Raw genomic sequence first — 17204 nt, forward strand, 5'->3', positions numbered from 1 at the left:
ACCATGAATAAATTCGGAAGACAATTACATGATTACCTGAAGAGAATCAATTTTCAGGGCTATAGGGAAAAGGAAGGGGCGTGGGACCGAGTGAGTTGTTGTTGTAGAGAGCTGGCCCAGCCCTGACATACCGAACGGCTGCCTTCTGTGCTGGGCACTTTACAAAAAGTCATTTGTGACGCACTTATTTTGTAGGTTCTTGAGATGCTCACAATGGCAGTGAAACAGTGTTTGGTGTCCATCCAAGTTGCCGTGAATCAGCTGCATAGTGGAATCACGTGAACAACAAATAGTGGTGCCAGACTCCCCCCCCCCCCCCTCTGGATTGCATCAAGAAACAATTTGGTTTCCGACAAATTTCATTTTTGTTCTGGTGCCAACCCACAAGTTGCACAACCTGCTATGATACGTTTTCAAGAGGTGGCTTCCCAGCTGCTAGTCAAAGTGGTATAACCCCTAGGTCACAGTACACGCAGACACAGCGCAAGGGCAAGTTCTCCTTTTTGTTTTGCCTTGGGGAAAGTATGACAGGATCACGCACCGGGAGAGGAAGTTTGTCGACGTGGTAAAATTTATATTGGAATCAACATGCGGCACTGTTCCGTCATTCCAAATGACTGCAGTGTGAAAAGAGGAAGAATCTAACGGTTGCATTCATCTCAAGAAGAGAACAGTTATTATGAGGTTTTATAAAATGGAGCTGGGGGGTGGGGAGCAGGTTAGTTTAAGTTTAATGCTCAATGTGAGGAACCATCTGATACCTTAGTGTACAGCTCATGATTATGATTTATGTGGGCCTTTTTTAAAAAAAAATGAATTCATGGGCATCGCTGGCTGGGCCAGCCTTTACTGCCCATCCCTAATTGCCCTTGAGAAGGTGGTGGTGAGCTGCCTTCTTGAACTGCTGCAGTCCATGTGGTGTAGGTACACCCACAGTGCTGTCAGGGAGGGAGTTCCAGGATTTTGACCCAGCGACAGTGAAGGAACGGTGATATATTTCCAAGTCAGGATGGTGAGTGGCTTGGAGCGGAACTTCCATCAGGTGGTGTTCCCACATGTCTGCTGCCCTTGTCCTTCTAGGTAGTAGCGGCCATGGATTTGGAAAGTGCAGTCTACAGAGTGTTGGTGAGTTCCTGCAGTGCATCTTGTAGATGGTGCACACTGCTGCCACTGTGTTTTGGTGATGGAGGATTGGATGCCAATCAAGTGGGCTGTTTTGTCCTGGACAGTGTCAAGCTTCTTTGAGTGTTGTTGGAGCTGCACTCATCCGGGCAAGTGGAGAATATTCCATCACACTCCTGACTTGCGCCTTGTAGATAGTGGATAGGCTCTGGGGAGTCAGGAGGTGAGTTACTCGCTGCAGGATTCCTAGCCTCTGACCTGCTTTTGTAGCCACAGTATTTATATAGCTAGTTCAGTTCAGTTTCTGGTCAATGGTAACCCCCAGGTTGGTGTTAGTGGGGGATTCAGCGATGGTAATGCCAGTGGATGTCAAGGGGCGATAGTTAGATTCTCTCTTGTTGGAGATGGTCATTACCTGACAGTCGTGTGGCGCGAACGTTACTTCCCAATTGTCAGCCCAAGCCTAGATGTTGTCCAGGTCTTGCTGCGTTTGGACATGGACTGCTTCAGTATCTGAGGAGTTGTGAATGGTGCTGAACATTGAGCAAACATCATGACTACCGTGCTAAATGGGATAGATTTCAAACAGATCTAGCAACTCAAGACTGGGCTTCCACGAGACGCTGTGGGCCATCAGCAGCAGCAGCAGAACTGTACACAACCACAATCTGTAACTTCATGGCCTATTATGCCCCCACTCTACCATTACTGCCAAGCCAAGGGATCAACCCTGGATCAATGAAGAGTACAGGAGCAGCACCAGGCATATCTAAAAATGAGGTGTCAACCTGGTGAAGCTATAACACAGGACTACTTAGGTGCCAAACTGCATAAGCCAGCAAGCGATAAACAGAGCTAAGTGATTCCGCAACCAGCGGATCAGATCTATGCTCTGCAGTCCTGCCACCTCCAGTTTGTGAATGGTGGTGGTCAATTAAACAACTCACTGGAGGAGGAGTCTCCACAAGTATCCCCATCCTCAATGATGCAGGAGCCCAGCACTTCAGTGCAAAACATGAGGCTGAAGCATTTGCAGCAATCTTCAGCCAGAAGTGCCGAGTGGATGATCCATCTCAGCCTCCTCCAGTGGTCTCTAGCATCATGGATACATTCTTCAGCTAATTTGATTCACTCCACGTGTTATCAAGAAATGGCTGAAGGCACTAGACACTGCAAAGGCTAGGGGCCCTGACAATATTCTGGCAATAGTACTGAAGACTTGTGCTCCAGAAGTTGCCTCACCCCTAGCCAAGCTGTTCCACCTGCAGCTGCAACTCTGGCACCCACCCAGCTATGTGGAAAATTTTCCAGATATGTCCTGTACACAAAATAAATAGGACAAATCCAATTACTGCCCCACCAGTCTACTCTTGATCATCAGTAAAGTGCTGGAAAGGGTCATCAACCAGTGCTATCAAGCGGTACTTTTTTATCAATAGCCTGCTCAATGACACTCAGTTTGGGCTCCACCAGGATCACTCAGCTCCTGACCTCATTACCGCCTTGGTCCAAACATGGACAAAAGAGCTGAACTCGCGAGGTGAGGTGAGAGTGACTGCCTTTGACATCAAGCCGCATTTAACTGAGGGTGGCATCAAGGAGCCCTAGCAAAACTGGGGTCAATGGGAATTCAGTGGCGGGGGTGGGGGGAACTCTCCATTGGCTGGAGTCATACCTAGCACAAAGGAAAATAGTTGTGGACAAAGACGGGACTTCATCTCCGTATGGACTGTGCAGTGGTCACTCCAACCAATACTTTCATGGGCAGATGCATCTGTGACAGGCAGGCTGGTGAGGATGCGATCAAGTATATTCCCCTTGTTGGTTCCCTCACCATCTGCCGCAGACCCAGTCTAGCAGCTATGTCCTTTAGGACGTAGCCAGCTCAGTCTGTTGTGGTGCTACTGAGCCATTTTTGGCTTATGGACATTGAAATCACCCACTCAGAGTACATTCTGCACCCTTGCCATCCTCAGTGCTTGGTGTTCAACATGGAGGAGTACTGATTCATCAGCTGAGGGGAGTGGAGGTCGGTACATGGTAATTAGCAGCAGGAGGTTTCCTTGCACATGTTTGACCTGATACCATGACACTTCCTGGGGTCTGAAGTCGATGTTGAGGACTCCCAGGCAACTCCCTTCTGACTGAATAACACTGTGCCGCTGGGTCTGCCCTGCCAGTGGGACAGGATGTCCCAGAGATGGTGATGGTGGTGTCTGGAACACCATTATCTGTGAGGTATGATTCTGTGAGCATAACTATATGTCTCCTAATTTTGGCACTAGCCCCCAGATGTTAATGAGGAGGTCAACAGGGCTGAGTTTGCCATTGTAATTTCCGGTGCCTAGGTCAGTGCTGGATGGTCTGTCTGGTTTCATTCCTTGTAGACTTTCTAGCAGTTTGATACAACTGAGTGGCTTCCTAGGCCACTTCAGAGGGCAGTTAAGATTCAACCACATTGCTGTGGATCTGGAATCACATGTAGGCCAGACCAGATAAGGATGGTCTAAAGGACATTAGTGAACCAGATGGGTTTTTACGACAATCAACAATGGCTTCATGGTCATCATTAGACTTTTAATTCCAGACTTTTATTGATTGAATTCAAATCTGAGATTTGAACCCAGGTCCCCAGACCATGACCCTGGGTCTCTGGATTACTAAGTATTAACAATACCACTATGTCACCGCCTACCGCCTCCCCCTGATGTGTCACTTTAGCCTGAGAATCACTTGAACAAGATTGTAAAAATCTATAAATAGTGATTTGCAAGTTTTGATAAACACAGCTTAGTTTCCTTGGCATTGGTGAATCATCCTAGTAGGTGTATTTTTTGACAATTTACTAATTTACTGCATTGTTCTGCAACTTGACATAATTTGTTCATCAAAATGCCATGCAAAGGCCATCTCCAACAAGACAGAATCGAACCATCTCCTCTTGGGAGGCGGTGGCATAGTGGCATTGTCACTGGGCTAGTATTCCAGAGACCCAGTATTCTGGGGACCCAGGTTCGAATTCCTCCACACAGATGGTGAAATTTGAATCCAATAAAAAAAATGGAATTAAAGGTCTGATGATGACTATGAAGCTATTGCCAATTGTTGTAAAAACCCATCTGGTTCACTAAAGCCCTTTAGAAATCTGTCATCCTTACCTGGTCTGGCCTACATGTGACTTCAGACCCACAGCAGTGTGGTTGACTCTTAAAAATGCCCTCTAAGCAAGGGCATTTAGGGATGGGCAATAAATGCTGGTATAGCCAGTGACGCCCACATCCCATGAACGAATATTTTTTTAAAAATGGCATTACCATAGCTGAACCTCCACTATTATCATCCCGGGGGTTACCATTGACCAGAACCTGAACTGGACCTGCAATATAAGTACTGTGGCTACAAGATCAGGTCAGAACTGGGAATTCTGAGCGTGTAACTCACTTCCTGCCGCCCCCCCGACCACAAAGCCTGGCCAAGGCACAGATCAGGAGTATGACAGAAAACTCTCCACTTGCCTGGATGAGTGCAGCCCCAGCAACACTCGAGAAGCTCGACACCATCCAGGACAAAGCAGCCCACTTGATTGGCACCCATCCACCAACTTAAACATTCACTTCTTCCAACACCAATGCACAGTGGCAGCAGTGTGTAGTATCTACAAGAAAATAGCATAAGACATAGGAGCAGAAGTAGGCCATTCGGCCCATCGAGTCTGCTCCTCCATTCAATGAGATCATGGCTGATCTGATAATCCTCAACTCCACTTTCCTGCCTTTTCCCCATAACCCTTGATTCCTTACTGATTAAAAATGTCTATCTCAGTCTTGAATATACTTAACGACCTAGCCTCTATAGCCCTCTGCGGTAAAGAATTCCACAGATTGACTACCCTCTGAGAGAAGAAATTCCTCCTCATCTCTGATTTAAATGAGCGACCCCTTACTCTGAGATTATGCCCTCTATTCCTAGGCTCTCCCACAAGGGGAAACAGTCTCAGGGGGCTTGACAGGGTAGATGCTAAGAATCTTCTATGTTTCAATAAGATTGCCTCTCATTCTTCAAATTTACAATGAGTACAGGCTCAACTTACTCAACCTCTCCTCATAAGAAAATCCCCCCATACTTGGGATCAACCTAGTGAACCTTCTCTGGACTGCCTCCAATGCCAGTATATCTTTCCTTAGATAAGGGGACAAAAACTGTTCACAGTATTCTAGGTGTGGTCTAACTAGTGGCTTGTATAGTTTTAACAAGACTTCCCTATTTTTATACTCCATTCCCTTTGAAATAAAGGCCAACAATCCATTTGCCTTTCCTATTATCTGCTGAACTTGTATGTTAACTGTTTGGGATTCGTGCACAAGGACTCCCAAATCCCTCTGTGCTGCAGCCTTCTGCAGTCTTTCTCCATTTAAATAATATTCAGCTCCTCTATTCTTCCTGCCAAAGTGCATAGCCTCACATTTTCCCACATTATATTCCATCTGCCAAGTTTTTGCCCAATCACTTAACCTGTCTATATCCCTCTGTAGACTCTTTTGTCATCCTCACCACTTGCCTTCCCACCTATTTTTGTGTCATCCACAAACTTGGCGATAGCACATTCACTTCCCTCAACTAAGTCATTTATATATATTGTAAATAATTATGGCCCCAGCACTGATCGCTGTGGCACTCCACTAGTTACAGGTTGCCATCCCGAAAATGCCCCCCTTATCCCAACTCTGTCTTATATTAGTTAGCCAATCCTCTATCCATGCTAATGTACCAACCCCAACACTATGGGCGCTTATCTTGTTAAGTAGTCTTATGTGCGTTACCTTATTGAACGCCTTTTAGAAATCCAAATATATTACATCTACTGGTTCCCCTTTATCTATCCTGCTTGTTACCTCAAAGAAAATTTTTTAGGCATGATTTCTCCTTCATGAAGCCATGCTGACTCTGCTTGATTTTATGTATTTCTAAATGCTCTGCTATTTTATCCTTTTATAATAGACTCCAACATTTTCCCAATGACAGATGTTAAGCTAACTGGCCTATAGTTACCTGTTTTTTTTTATCTCCCTCCCTTTTTGAATAAGAGTGTTCCATTGGCTGTTCTCCAATCCTCTGGGACTTTTCCAGAATTTAAGGATTCTTGGAAGATTATTACTAGTGCACCCACTATCTGTAGCTACTTCCTTTTAATATCCTAGGATGCAACCCATCAGATCCAGGAGACTTATTGCTTTCAGCCCCATTAGTTTCCCTAGTACTTTTATGTGCACTGCAGCAACTACCAAGGCTCCTTCCAAACCCATGACTGCTACCATCTAGAAGGACGTAGACAGCAGATGTATGGGAACACCACCACCTGCAAGTTCTCCAAGCCACACACCACCCTGACTTGGAATTATATTGACGTTCCTTCACTGTCGCTGGGTCAAAATCCTGGAACTCCTTCCCTAACAGTACTGTGGCTGTGCTTACACCACAGGGACCGCAGCGGTTCAAGACTCACCACCACCTTCTCGAGGGCAATTAGGCCTGGGCAACAATGTTCATATCTCGTGAAAGAGTAAATAATTTTTTGAAAATTACTACATCAAACAGGCCAAGAAAACGTTTATTATGGTAGACTACCCATCAACAATTTGGTGCAATCCAATTTGTGGTGGGTTTATTAGAAGTTTTTTTTAAAAACACTATACATGCATTTATAATCTAATTTGAATATGGTAAAACCATTTTACAGAATTCATGTAACCAAGAAATTTAGCCCATTCTAAGGAAAACTTGCATTCATGTAGTGCCTTTCCTCTCCCTTGGATGTCCAAGGAACTGCACAGCCAAAGAATCATTAAGTGTGGTCACTGCTTTGTTTTTATTATTTATTCTTTCACAGGACATGGGGGACGCTGGCAAAGCCAGCATTTATTGACCATCCCTAATTGCCCTTGGGAAGGTGGTGGTGAGCCACTGCCTTGAATTGCTGCAGACCATGTGATGGTGTTGGTACACCCACAGTGCTGTTAGGGAGGGCATTCCAGGATTTTGAACCAGCAACAGGGAAGGAATAGCAATATATTTTCGAATCAGGGTGGTGTGTGTGGCTTGGAGGGGAACTTGCAGGTGGTGGTGTTCCCATGCACCTGCTGCCCTTGTCCTTCTAGGTGGTAGAGATCACAGGTTTGGAATGTGCCGTTGAAGGAGTGAGTTGCTGCAGTGCATCTTGTAGATGGTACACATTGCTGCCGCTGTTCCGGTGGTGGAGTGAGTGAATGTTGAAGGTGATGGATAGGGTGCTGATCAAGCGGGCTGCTTTGTTCTGGATGGTGTGGAGCTACTTGATTGTTATTGTAAAGGCAACCCCAGCAGCCAATTTGAACACAGCATGATTCCATAAACAGCAATGATTATGGTGCCGGTATGAGCATTGATGTTTTGCGCACTAGATTAAATCTGCTTCCATCACAAGAAGTCATGGTCACTTTTAAACTGTGTCATTGCAGTGTCCCTATTGAAACGCAGCAGGCTGCCTGTTCACTAAATTCAGGACACCACCTCCTTAGCCATTCATATTATCCCAGCTTAAATCTTCCAAATTTCTGTATGAATTGTTGGAGAGAAATTTGTTTTAGGCATGTGAAATTTCAGTTACTTTTAAAGATATGAAACAAATAATTTCATGCATTGCTTTTTTTTTTAAAAGTATTTGTGTAAGCACTTCACACTCTTAGAAGGATATTTGACTGCTTTACTGAGCAGATGACAAAAAAAATGAATAGGAGGAGAGGGAGTGCATAAACCTGTGATCAAGGAGAAGAATAGCATGTAGCTGACAGGCAGGTGTTCAAGAAGTTCGCTCCAGCGGCACAGAAAGAGAGCGGGCCACTCCTGCCTCATTAGGTTCTGTAAACATTTTTGAAGAAGTGACTTGTCGAGCAAGCTGCGGCATACTTTGCGCTGCCTCCAAGACTTCCAGAAAGCCTTTGATAACGTTCCTCACGAGAGGCTGTTGCCATCCGCTGGTAATTCAAAGTAAGGTCTGGAATTAGGTAAGAAAGGGGCAGGCGCTTGTGAAAGGAGTGTAGCATCAGGGTTGGAAGGGGAAGGCGGGGTGGGAGAAATAAAAAAAAACTTATATTTACGTGAAACCAGTCAGAACATCACAAAGCACTTTAAAGCCACTGGTGTAGTCGCTGTTGTAATGTAGGAAATGTAGCAGTCAAATGGCATACGGCAAGCTCTGACTGAAAGCAATGTCATAATGACCAGATGATCTACTTTTGTTGAGTGATGTTGGTTGAAGGGCAAATACTGACCAGGTCATTGGGGAGAACTCTCCTGACCTTCACTGAATAAAGTGGGATCTTTTACATCCAACTGAAAGTGCAGACGGTGGGGCCTCCGTTTACTGTCTCATCCAAAAAGACAGTATCTTAGACAGTGCAACACTCCCTCAGTACTGCACTGGCGTAGTCAGCCTGGATTATGTATGTGCTTAACTCTCGAGTGCAGCTTGAAACCACGACCTTCTAACTCGGACGAGAGTGATGCCCACTGAGCCACAGCTAATGCAAGATAGGAGGCCAGTGCCTTAGGACATAGTGCAGGGATGCCTATTGTTCCTAATTTACATCATCAACTTGGATTCAAATTTACTGCAAGACAATAAAGTTTGAAAAAGGTTTGAAACCTTGGAGGGAAGCAACAACAGACAGACAGTGTCTTAGAAAAGGATTTAGATAAATTATTTATTTGAGGCAGTACAGTGGCAAATGAAAGTTAAATACAGATAAGTAAATTTATGCTGCATATATTGGAAGAAAAAGTGAGTAACGTGCATACTCTGAACAAATTAGCAGTCACTAAAGTTGAGGCTTGAAAGTGATCTTGATGTTGGTGGAGACAGCACTTTGCATATGAAGGGCATTGTGGTACAGCAATTAACAAACCCTCACAGCATTTAAGTAGTATTTAGATGAGCACTTGAAATGCCTTAGCATACAGGGCTACAGGCCAAGTGTTGGAAAATGGGATTAGAATAGATGTTTGATAGCCAGCACAGACACGATGGGCCGAATGGCCTGTTTCTGTGCTGTATGATTCTGACCCTAAAGCTGAACTCTATTGCTGTTTCATAGCCATTGCAGCACAGGAGGCCAATCGGCACATCAAGTCCGTACCAGCTCTCTAGATCAATCCAATCAATCCCATTCTCTCTCTATTTCAGTATAGTGCATGTTACAGAAGATTGCTAAAACTGAATAGTGCTGTGGGGTCAGCCTTCACTGTGTCCAGTTTTGGTCACCCAATACCAAAAAGGGACATTTGAATCTCAAGTGAGAAGAGCTAAGCAACTGATTGATCTCAACATCTGAGGAATGAGCCGTGAAAATAGGCTAAAGTGATAAGAGCTTTTTGGCCTCAAAAGGAAACAAACTGAAGCTAGCGGGTTGGTTACCCTGTGGTTGTACAGCCCAAAAAACCTTTTGGCAAAATTCCCCGGCAAAGGCTGCTCAAAGCAATGGGAATGAAACAATGTCAAACCTGGAAATGATTAAGAAACAAACTGAAAAGGAAGTTGCAAGTACCTGATAGGGGAGTGATAAAGTTGGAAGCCAAGATGTTAAACCGTCTAGAAAAGGTAATCCCAGTGCACCAGTATCCATGGCAAGGGGACACCGATCGAGACAACAACTTTTTGAGTTCTCTGCCTGAACGCAAACCGTGGCAATTATTCACCAAACCATGGCAATTATTCACCAAATCGTGGCAAAGTGCCGCGATTTTTTTTACAATGTGTAGGGAGAGGACACAGGCCTCGAGTCTACCTTGGCCAGAACAGGGAACAAGCCCTGCGCTGGCATTAATCTGATCTGCACCCTAGCCATCTAAGCTAACTAGTCCCCGAACTGTGACTAATGAGGGGTAAATTTAGAACGAATATCAAAACCAATTATCAACACTTGTAGCAGACTTCCAAAATGTAAAAAAAAAACATTAAATCGGTCAAGAGGTATTGGATGGCAGCCATAGGTCGTCGTGCTTCAGCTGATCTTTACTTCCCTGCCATAAAAAGGTGAAAATGCTGGAAATACTCAGGTCTGGCAGCATCTGAGAGAGACTGGGTTAACGTTTCAGATCAATGAACTTTCAGCAGAAACCAGCAGCTGTGTTTGGGAAATCAATGATTCAGGATTTTTTTTTTATTTGTTCATGGGGTGTGAGTGTCACTGGCAAGGGCACCATCTGTTGCCCATCTCTAATTGCCCTTGAAAAGAGGACGGTGAGCCACTGCCTTGAACCACTGCAGTCCATGTGGTTCAGGAACACCCACAGTGCTGTTAAGGGAAGGAGTTCCAGGCTTTTGATCCAGCAACAGTGAAGGAACGGTGATGCTTTTCCACTCTAGGATGGTATGACTTGGAGGGGAACTTGCAGGTTCCCATGTGCCAGCTGCCCTCGTCCTTCTAGATGCTGGAGCTTGTGACTTTGAAAGGTGCTGGCGAAGGAGCCTTGGCGAGTTGCTGCAGTGCATCTTGTAGATGGTACACACACTGCTGCCACTGTGCGTCGGTGGCAGAGGGAGTGGTTACTGAAAGTGGCGGATAGGGTGTTGATCAAGCAGGCTGCTTTGTTCTGGATGGTGTCAAGCTTCTTGAGTTTTGTTGTATAGGCAACCCTAGCAGCCAGTTTGAACACAGCATGATTCCATAGACAGCAATGATTATGGTGCTGGCATCTTCTTCCATCACAGGAAGTCATTGTCACTTTTAAACTGTGTCATTGAAGTGTCCCAATTGAAAAGATGGGGTGCCTATCAAGATCCTGGATGATATTGAGCTGCTCAAGGATTGTTGGAGCTGCAGTCATCCAGGAGAGTACTTCTGACTTATGCCTTGTAGATGGTAGCTAGGCTTTGGCGAGTCAGGAGATGCAGAATTACTCACTGCAGAATTCCCAACCTCTGACCTGCTCTTGTAGCCACAGTATTTGTATGACTGCTGATTTAATATCCCTGTAAACCCAATTGGGAAAATGAATGTTTGTGGTTGTTAGGGTTGGGAGGAGAGGGAGGCACATGATCAGTCTGTGGCGATGAATGAATTACGACCTCCTTTAGTGTTCATCTCGTGAGGAATAAATTGTTGTCAGAGGACTAGAGAGTGTGCATGGGCCTCTATTGCTGGAAGAAATCGCTGAGATGCTGCATTAGCTCTGGTATGGTTGTCTTACCATCCCCTGTGTGTCTTTCCCACAGTTGCATTGAAGGACAACAGTTGTGCAGAATGATTCCGACAAGTGTGCTGCCAGGCAATTTGTTGACTTCAATCTAAGGGACTTCCAGCTCTGAATAGACAAACTATTTTCTTAAGGGAAACTTTCCCTTGCGCCAGAGACAGATTATGTTCCTCACCTTTTCTATTCTTTGATACTAAAATTACTAAGATGCCTGTTGAGTCCAAGTGATCTTGGGGGTTTTCCATGTTTAGTAATCGTGGAGCTTTAATCCTAGCCATTAATTAGTCGATGGCCTTCAGATTGAGCTGAAGCCAGCCCTACTCCCCCCCGCCATCCACTAGGCCCGTGAACACCGGTGCCTCTTAAAGTCAACACCTTGCCATTTCTTATTGGTTATTTACTGCAATATTGATGGCACTCACTGAGTATATTCTCTGCCAACTGGTCCCTACAATAACAAGGGATGCAACAACCTTCAGTCTCCTGCCATTTTGAGGTTGTAGTTTTGAGTGGTGACCCACAGCCAAACTTGAGGGATGTGGCTGGCTGGCTGGCTGGGTGGGGCTTCTTTAATGAGCCTCAGACAGGTCGAATACAACAGCCTGGCCAGGAAAAGAATGCAGAGAGAGCCCGTCTCCTAGACTTGCCACCGGCGCACAAAAAAAACAGCACCAGGGAAGCTGTCAAAGTTTTTTTCAGGCAAAGGGTAATGTTAGGCGAAAGTTTCACAATTCCAAAATGGTCTGTGACCGTGTTGTTTGTAGCCAATGAGGACAAGGAGCGGCTGGAGCAAGCCGAAGTTGAATCCTAACCCTGAAGCAACAGCAAACATACTACTGCTGGTGCTAGAAATGTGAAATAAAAGCTTAAAAATCTCAGCAGATCAGGCAGAGAGTGGAGAGAGAGAGAGAGCTGGAGAGTTTGATGTTGGTGACCCTTTCATATGAACAGAAACAACATCCCTCCCTGCCCAAGTGCTCGCACATTACTCCCACATGACCCTTTCCCACCCCACCCCACCTAAAGCCGAGCACCAACGTCCAGCATTTGTTGACGAGGATTCCTTGTCATTATTCACCATCCCTCAGCCCCAGGCGGGCTGCCCTTGCATTTAGAGCAATGAAAGGGGTGCACCATCTAGAATGGGGAACGGCTTCGCCACACACACACACTTCACACCCGTGTACAAATCCTGCCGAATACCAGTCCAGCTGGTTCGACCAGAAAACCCCCATTGAACAAAAGCAGGTAGTGAGTGAGTGGAGCAAACAGCCTCTGTGGACTTCTCCTCCTTGCGCTTTAAAGAGGATGCCTACACCGAGATTTCCTGCTGGGGTAGAAATGATGCCGTTCAAGTTTGTTTCTAACTTTTATTTATTTTTTTTTTTCTCTCTCCCCCCCCCTGCGGTCGCTTGAATTAATATTGGAGGTTCTAAATTCACGGGCACGTTATTCCCTCACTTCGCGTGAGAGGGGTGGGGGGAAAAAAAGATCTTTAAGAGATAGTATGTTTTGACTTTCAATGTGCTTTCCTTCTGCTTCTGCCGAGTATATATATATATATATATGTGTGTGTGTGTAAATAAGTAAACGTGGTCAAACTGGAGGGATGGTCTAGTGTGCGAGGCTCCAGCGAGTTCTGTCCCTGCCCCCTTCTGCTCGCTCCACCAAGAGCAGATGAACCTTTGCTGTTCTGTGGGTTGCCAGCCTTTGAAAATAGCTCACTGGGCTGGCGTTCACTAGATGTCCCAAAGAGTGGCAGCGCCTTTTCCCAGTTCCCTCTTGTTTGTACAGCTGCAGTGCCCGAGAAGGAGTGGCGGAGGATTATATTCCATGAATTTGACTTCTACATGGGTTAGCCTGTACGCGAGTACCTTTTTTTTTTGCTGTTGACATTTTGGCTCTTTCATTTCTCATTTGTTCCATTTCTTGCCCGCACGTTATTGCGTTCCCCTCCCTTCGGGTTCCTCCCTGTCAGGCGTCAGTTCTCTCCCCTAGTCAGCAGGAGGGATAGTAAGAGACAAGATGGGGGGGGGAAGAATGCAAACCCTGTGAAGTGTTATTGTTTTAGTGGGACTGACTGGGTGTGGATCATGAAGTGTAATTACTCTCCCCAAAATTGGGAAACACCTGATGATTTAAAAAAAAAACCAAGCAATTCACAAAGGCCAATTGAGAGATGGGTTGATAATGGGAGGGGGGGGTCGGGGGTGGTGAGCCTAACTTTTAAGTCACCCCGTGAGGGAAATCATTCTATCTACTGGGTCGGCAAAATTTCCTGTTGCCCAGTTTAGATAAAGCACAGCCCTTGGTGAATTTGGTAACAGGCTGAAGGCTAGTTCACGATTGACAGGGGCTTTGTTGTCTTTTAATGTGGGAATTTCTAGTGTGCTCTAAGTGGTGGATGGTGGCTTTTTTTTTTTGGATCAGTCACCCTCAGCAAGCATTGCTTCGTTCCTGAAAGCCACCCATCGTCCAAAAGCCCTTGACTTGTTCGTGGTTACGCCGAGTGAGAAATGTGAAGCCCGCGCAACCTTTGTTTAAATTGCAAATTGCTTGTGTTCCGAAACAAAAACAGGTTCATGCGGAGCACATCAGCATCGACCCGTTGGGCTGAATGGCCTGTTTTTTTTTGCATTGGAAGCACTTTGTAGCAAACTCTTACTTTATCCAAAAAAAAAATCATTCTCCTCCTGGGGAGGGCGGCTTTATGTGAAATGATTGTTCTAGTTATTTCTCTATTGCTGAGCTTGCAAAAATGGCTCCTTCCTTCAACTTGATTTTTCGAAACAAAAAATGCAAATCACCCAAGTTGTTTAATTGTACTGGTTTCAGTTTTGCTTATGGCAGGACAGAGTGACAGAAACGGAGACTTTCCTGTGCACTTGAAAATACCTTTTGACAACTCCTTTCATATACTGTTGAAAGATGAAAGGGGTTTTTTTGGGGGGGGAGGTGTGGTGAGTCAGTGTTGCGCAGTGACACTTTTAAGCAGAAGATTAACTAAGAAAAGGTATTTTCTGCAGCATTGTATTTCCTTGCCTCTTTTCAAGTATTTTTGTGGATTGATTCATCCTAGGGGAGTACACCTCAATGTTGCATAATCTCAATTTAATTTTGAACACTGTGTACAGAGCTAAGCTGTCTCCAAAAGGCAGCGGTTTCTATATTGGCTGAGGATTATCGACTTTTGTTCTGAGGGCACAATTTCTGTTGGGACAGTGTGTGGCTGGACATATGCATCAATATGGTGACCCAAGGTGCCAACGCCTTGTAAAAATGACTGATCTGGACAAAGTTAAATGCAGCAGGTAAGTAGCGAGTACACAAGGGGACCATTTGGCCCACCTTGCCTGTGCTGGGTCTTTTTTTCCCCCCTGGAGCAATCCAAAGCTAATCTCACTGCTCTGCCCTCTCTCTCTCCCTCGAGTTCTGATGTTTATCCACCTAGAATGGTTGTGGTAGAGACCACAGCATCAACTAAGGGGTAATTCAAGAAATATTTGAAACGGAGGAAGATACAGGGCGATGATACAGTGCTATGATGAGGAATATGGTAGCTTTGGATTCTTCTAAACAGATGGGCTGAATGGCCTCCGCTGTAAATTTCTATGATTCTACCTTTTCCCTTGAAAGACAGAATAATCTCTGCCTGAGTCACTCTCTGTGGCAAAGTTCCGTCTACATAAAACTGCTTTGCTTCGCTCCCTTGATAGTAACCAGAGGGAATAATCTTTCCTTATTCATCCTGTCATAACTCCTCTATAATATATATCAAAACCGCTATTAAATCTCCTCTTGGCCTTCTCTTCTACAGTGAAAATAGTCTCTGTATCCCAGAGCACTCCTCATTGCTACAGTTTCCCACTCTTGACATTTTTGTGTAGAATCTACACTGCATGTTCTCTATGGCTTTACTGCCCTTTCTGTGATGTAACACCCAAAACTGTTCAGTGTTCCCTAGATGTGGCATAAATGTGCAAGTGCCTGTGAATAGCTGTTGTACTGCAGCCTGGTTTGAGATTGTGAATTTCAATCTTGTAGATAAAAGCAACGTTTTTGTTTTCTTTCCCGATTCTGCTAATTAATATAACGTGAATGTTCCTTCACCCTAGTTCTGCAGCTACTGATTTCTCAACCACGCCCTCACCGTCACCATTGATGCCATTACTAAAACCATTACTCTCTCTCTCTGACCGTTCACCCCAATGTGGCCCTCATCTCCACTCTCATAAGTCCAAGGGATGCAGACTTGAACTGACATAGCAGGCAGTTGGTTTAGCCATTCACCGTCAGATCTGGCTGAACCACATAAAGCACTTCCAGGTCCTCTTGTTTGTCAAAGCTGCTCACGATTCCAGCATCACAGATAAGCCCCAATTTATTTTCTGTACTGAAAACTGTCTCAAACCCCTCTTCCTTGTTTATCTCTTCGCCTGACCTCCAAGAATAATTGCAATGAGTTCAGGGACAACTTCGTCACTTAAGATTGAGACCATCCAATCAGCTGCCTCCGACAATTCCCTCCCCTCCACTAGCTCACCAGGCCAAACTTCCTCCAAAGTTTCCCCCCGCCCTAGCCCTGAACTCATTGTTCTCCAGCTTCTCCCCTATCTCCCACGTGGCTCCTTTGAGTTCATCTTGTGCACGAAACCCACCTCCTCCCCCAGCCCTACTCCCAATAAACTGCTGATTGCCCGAGTTCCCTTTCTAGCCTGCTTTGAGCTGATATTGTGATTACCAGTCTTGGTGTGGCTGATCCAGTTCCATTTCTTGTTAGCGGCGAGCCCCAGGATGCTGATGATATTGGTTTCTCAATGACGTTGACTCCATTGAAGATCATGGGGAAAGGTAACTGGGCTTTCTCAGAGTCAGATATAACTTCCATCCTTTGGAGAGCTTTCCTTCTTGCCCACCCTAAGGTTTTGTTTTGCTGAGGCTGCATGGCGTCACACTTTGACTGCTAATTTGATGTTGAGGGCAGTCTCTCTCACCTCCTCTGGCATTCGGCTTTTGGATCCAAGTCTGAATCAAGGTTGCATGAGGCCTGGAGCTGAGTGGGTCGAACAGAACCCAAACTGAGCACTGATGAGCAGGTTGTTGTTGAGCAGGATTTGCTCAATAGTACTTTTGATGACTCCTTTAGTCACCCTTATTATTGATTGGGAGGAGACAGCTAATTGGCTGGGTACATTGTGGGCAATCCTCCACATTGTTGGGTTGATGTCAGTGTTGTTCCTATGCCAGAACAGTTTGACTAGGAAAGTTTGTGGGCTCTGGTGCACAGGCCTTCAGGCAGCACTGCCCCTGGACATTGTCAGAGCCCATTATGCTCTTTATGTGCATTGAACAACAGTTGGGTAGCGCTGGTACCTATGAATCTGGGATCTCGTGGGGAGGGGGAATAGAATCAACATCCACTAAGCATGTTTGACTGAAGACACTTGCAAATACTTCAGCCTTGTCCCTTTATAGAATCATAACACAGAGAAAGAAGGTAATTTAGTAGCAAAGCATGCTCATTTCAAAGGGTCTTCCAATTAGTTCCATACCCTGCTGTTTGTTTCTTGTTCTCATGTGCTGAGCTTCACTATTCACACTGGCAGAGTTCTAGCACTAAAGCCAATGTAAAAAACACAGTTCTTGAGACCTAGGTCCTTAGAGTTGGAGAAGAGTACGGTAAACTGGGAATCTCAGCACTGTCTTCATGTGGAATGTACTGGTTAGTGACTATCATTTGGGAATACAATGATGAACATTGAGAGTTGGTTCTGTTCTGGTCCTCGAATCTGGGATCTCCTGACATTTCTATCAGCCGGGAGACTCTCGGAAAATGTGCTGTAGCTCTTGGC

At 45.3% G+C, this 17204-nt stretch overlaps 1 protein-coding gene across 3 annotated transcripts in view; it reads left to right on the plus strand.

Annotated features, from left to right (window-relative positions):
- hic2 (hypermethylated in cancer 2) overlaps positions 1–17204 on the plus strand; it is a 78853-nt gene that overhangs the window by 50340 nt on the left and 11309 nt on the right. Inside the window, exon 1 of one of the 3 annotated variants that reach the window (XM_078554466.1) lies at positions 13058–13214. The exons of the other annotated variants lie outside the window; for them this stretch is intronic. Coding sequence (XP_078410592.1) covers positions 13096–13214 — 119 coding nt within the window. The 5' untranslated portion in view covers positions 13058–13095. Of the gene's footprint in view, positions 1–13057; positions 13215–17204 lie in introns of those variants that run through there. 3 annotated transcript variants of the gene reach the window in all.

Source organism: Cetorhinus maximus, chromosome 12, assembly GCF_964194155.1.
Source record: "Cetorhinus maximus chromosome 12, sCetMax3.hap1.1, whole genome shotgun sequence".
Classification (NCBI taxonomy): domain Eukaryota; kingdom Metazoa; phylum Chordata; class Chondrichthyes; order Lamniformes; family Cetorhinidae; genus Cetorhinus; species Cetorhinus maximus.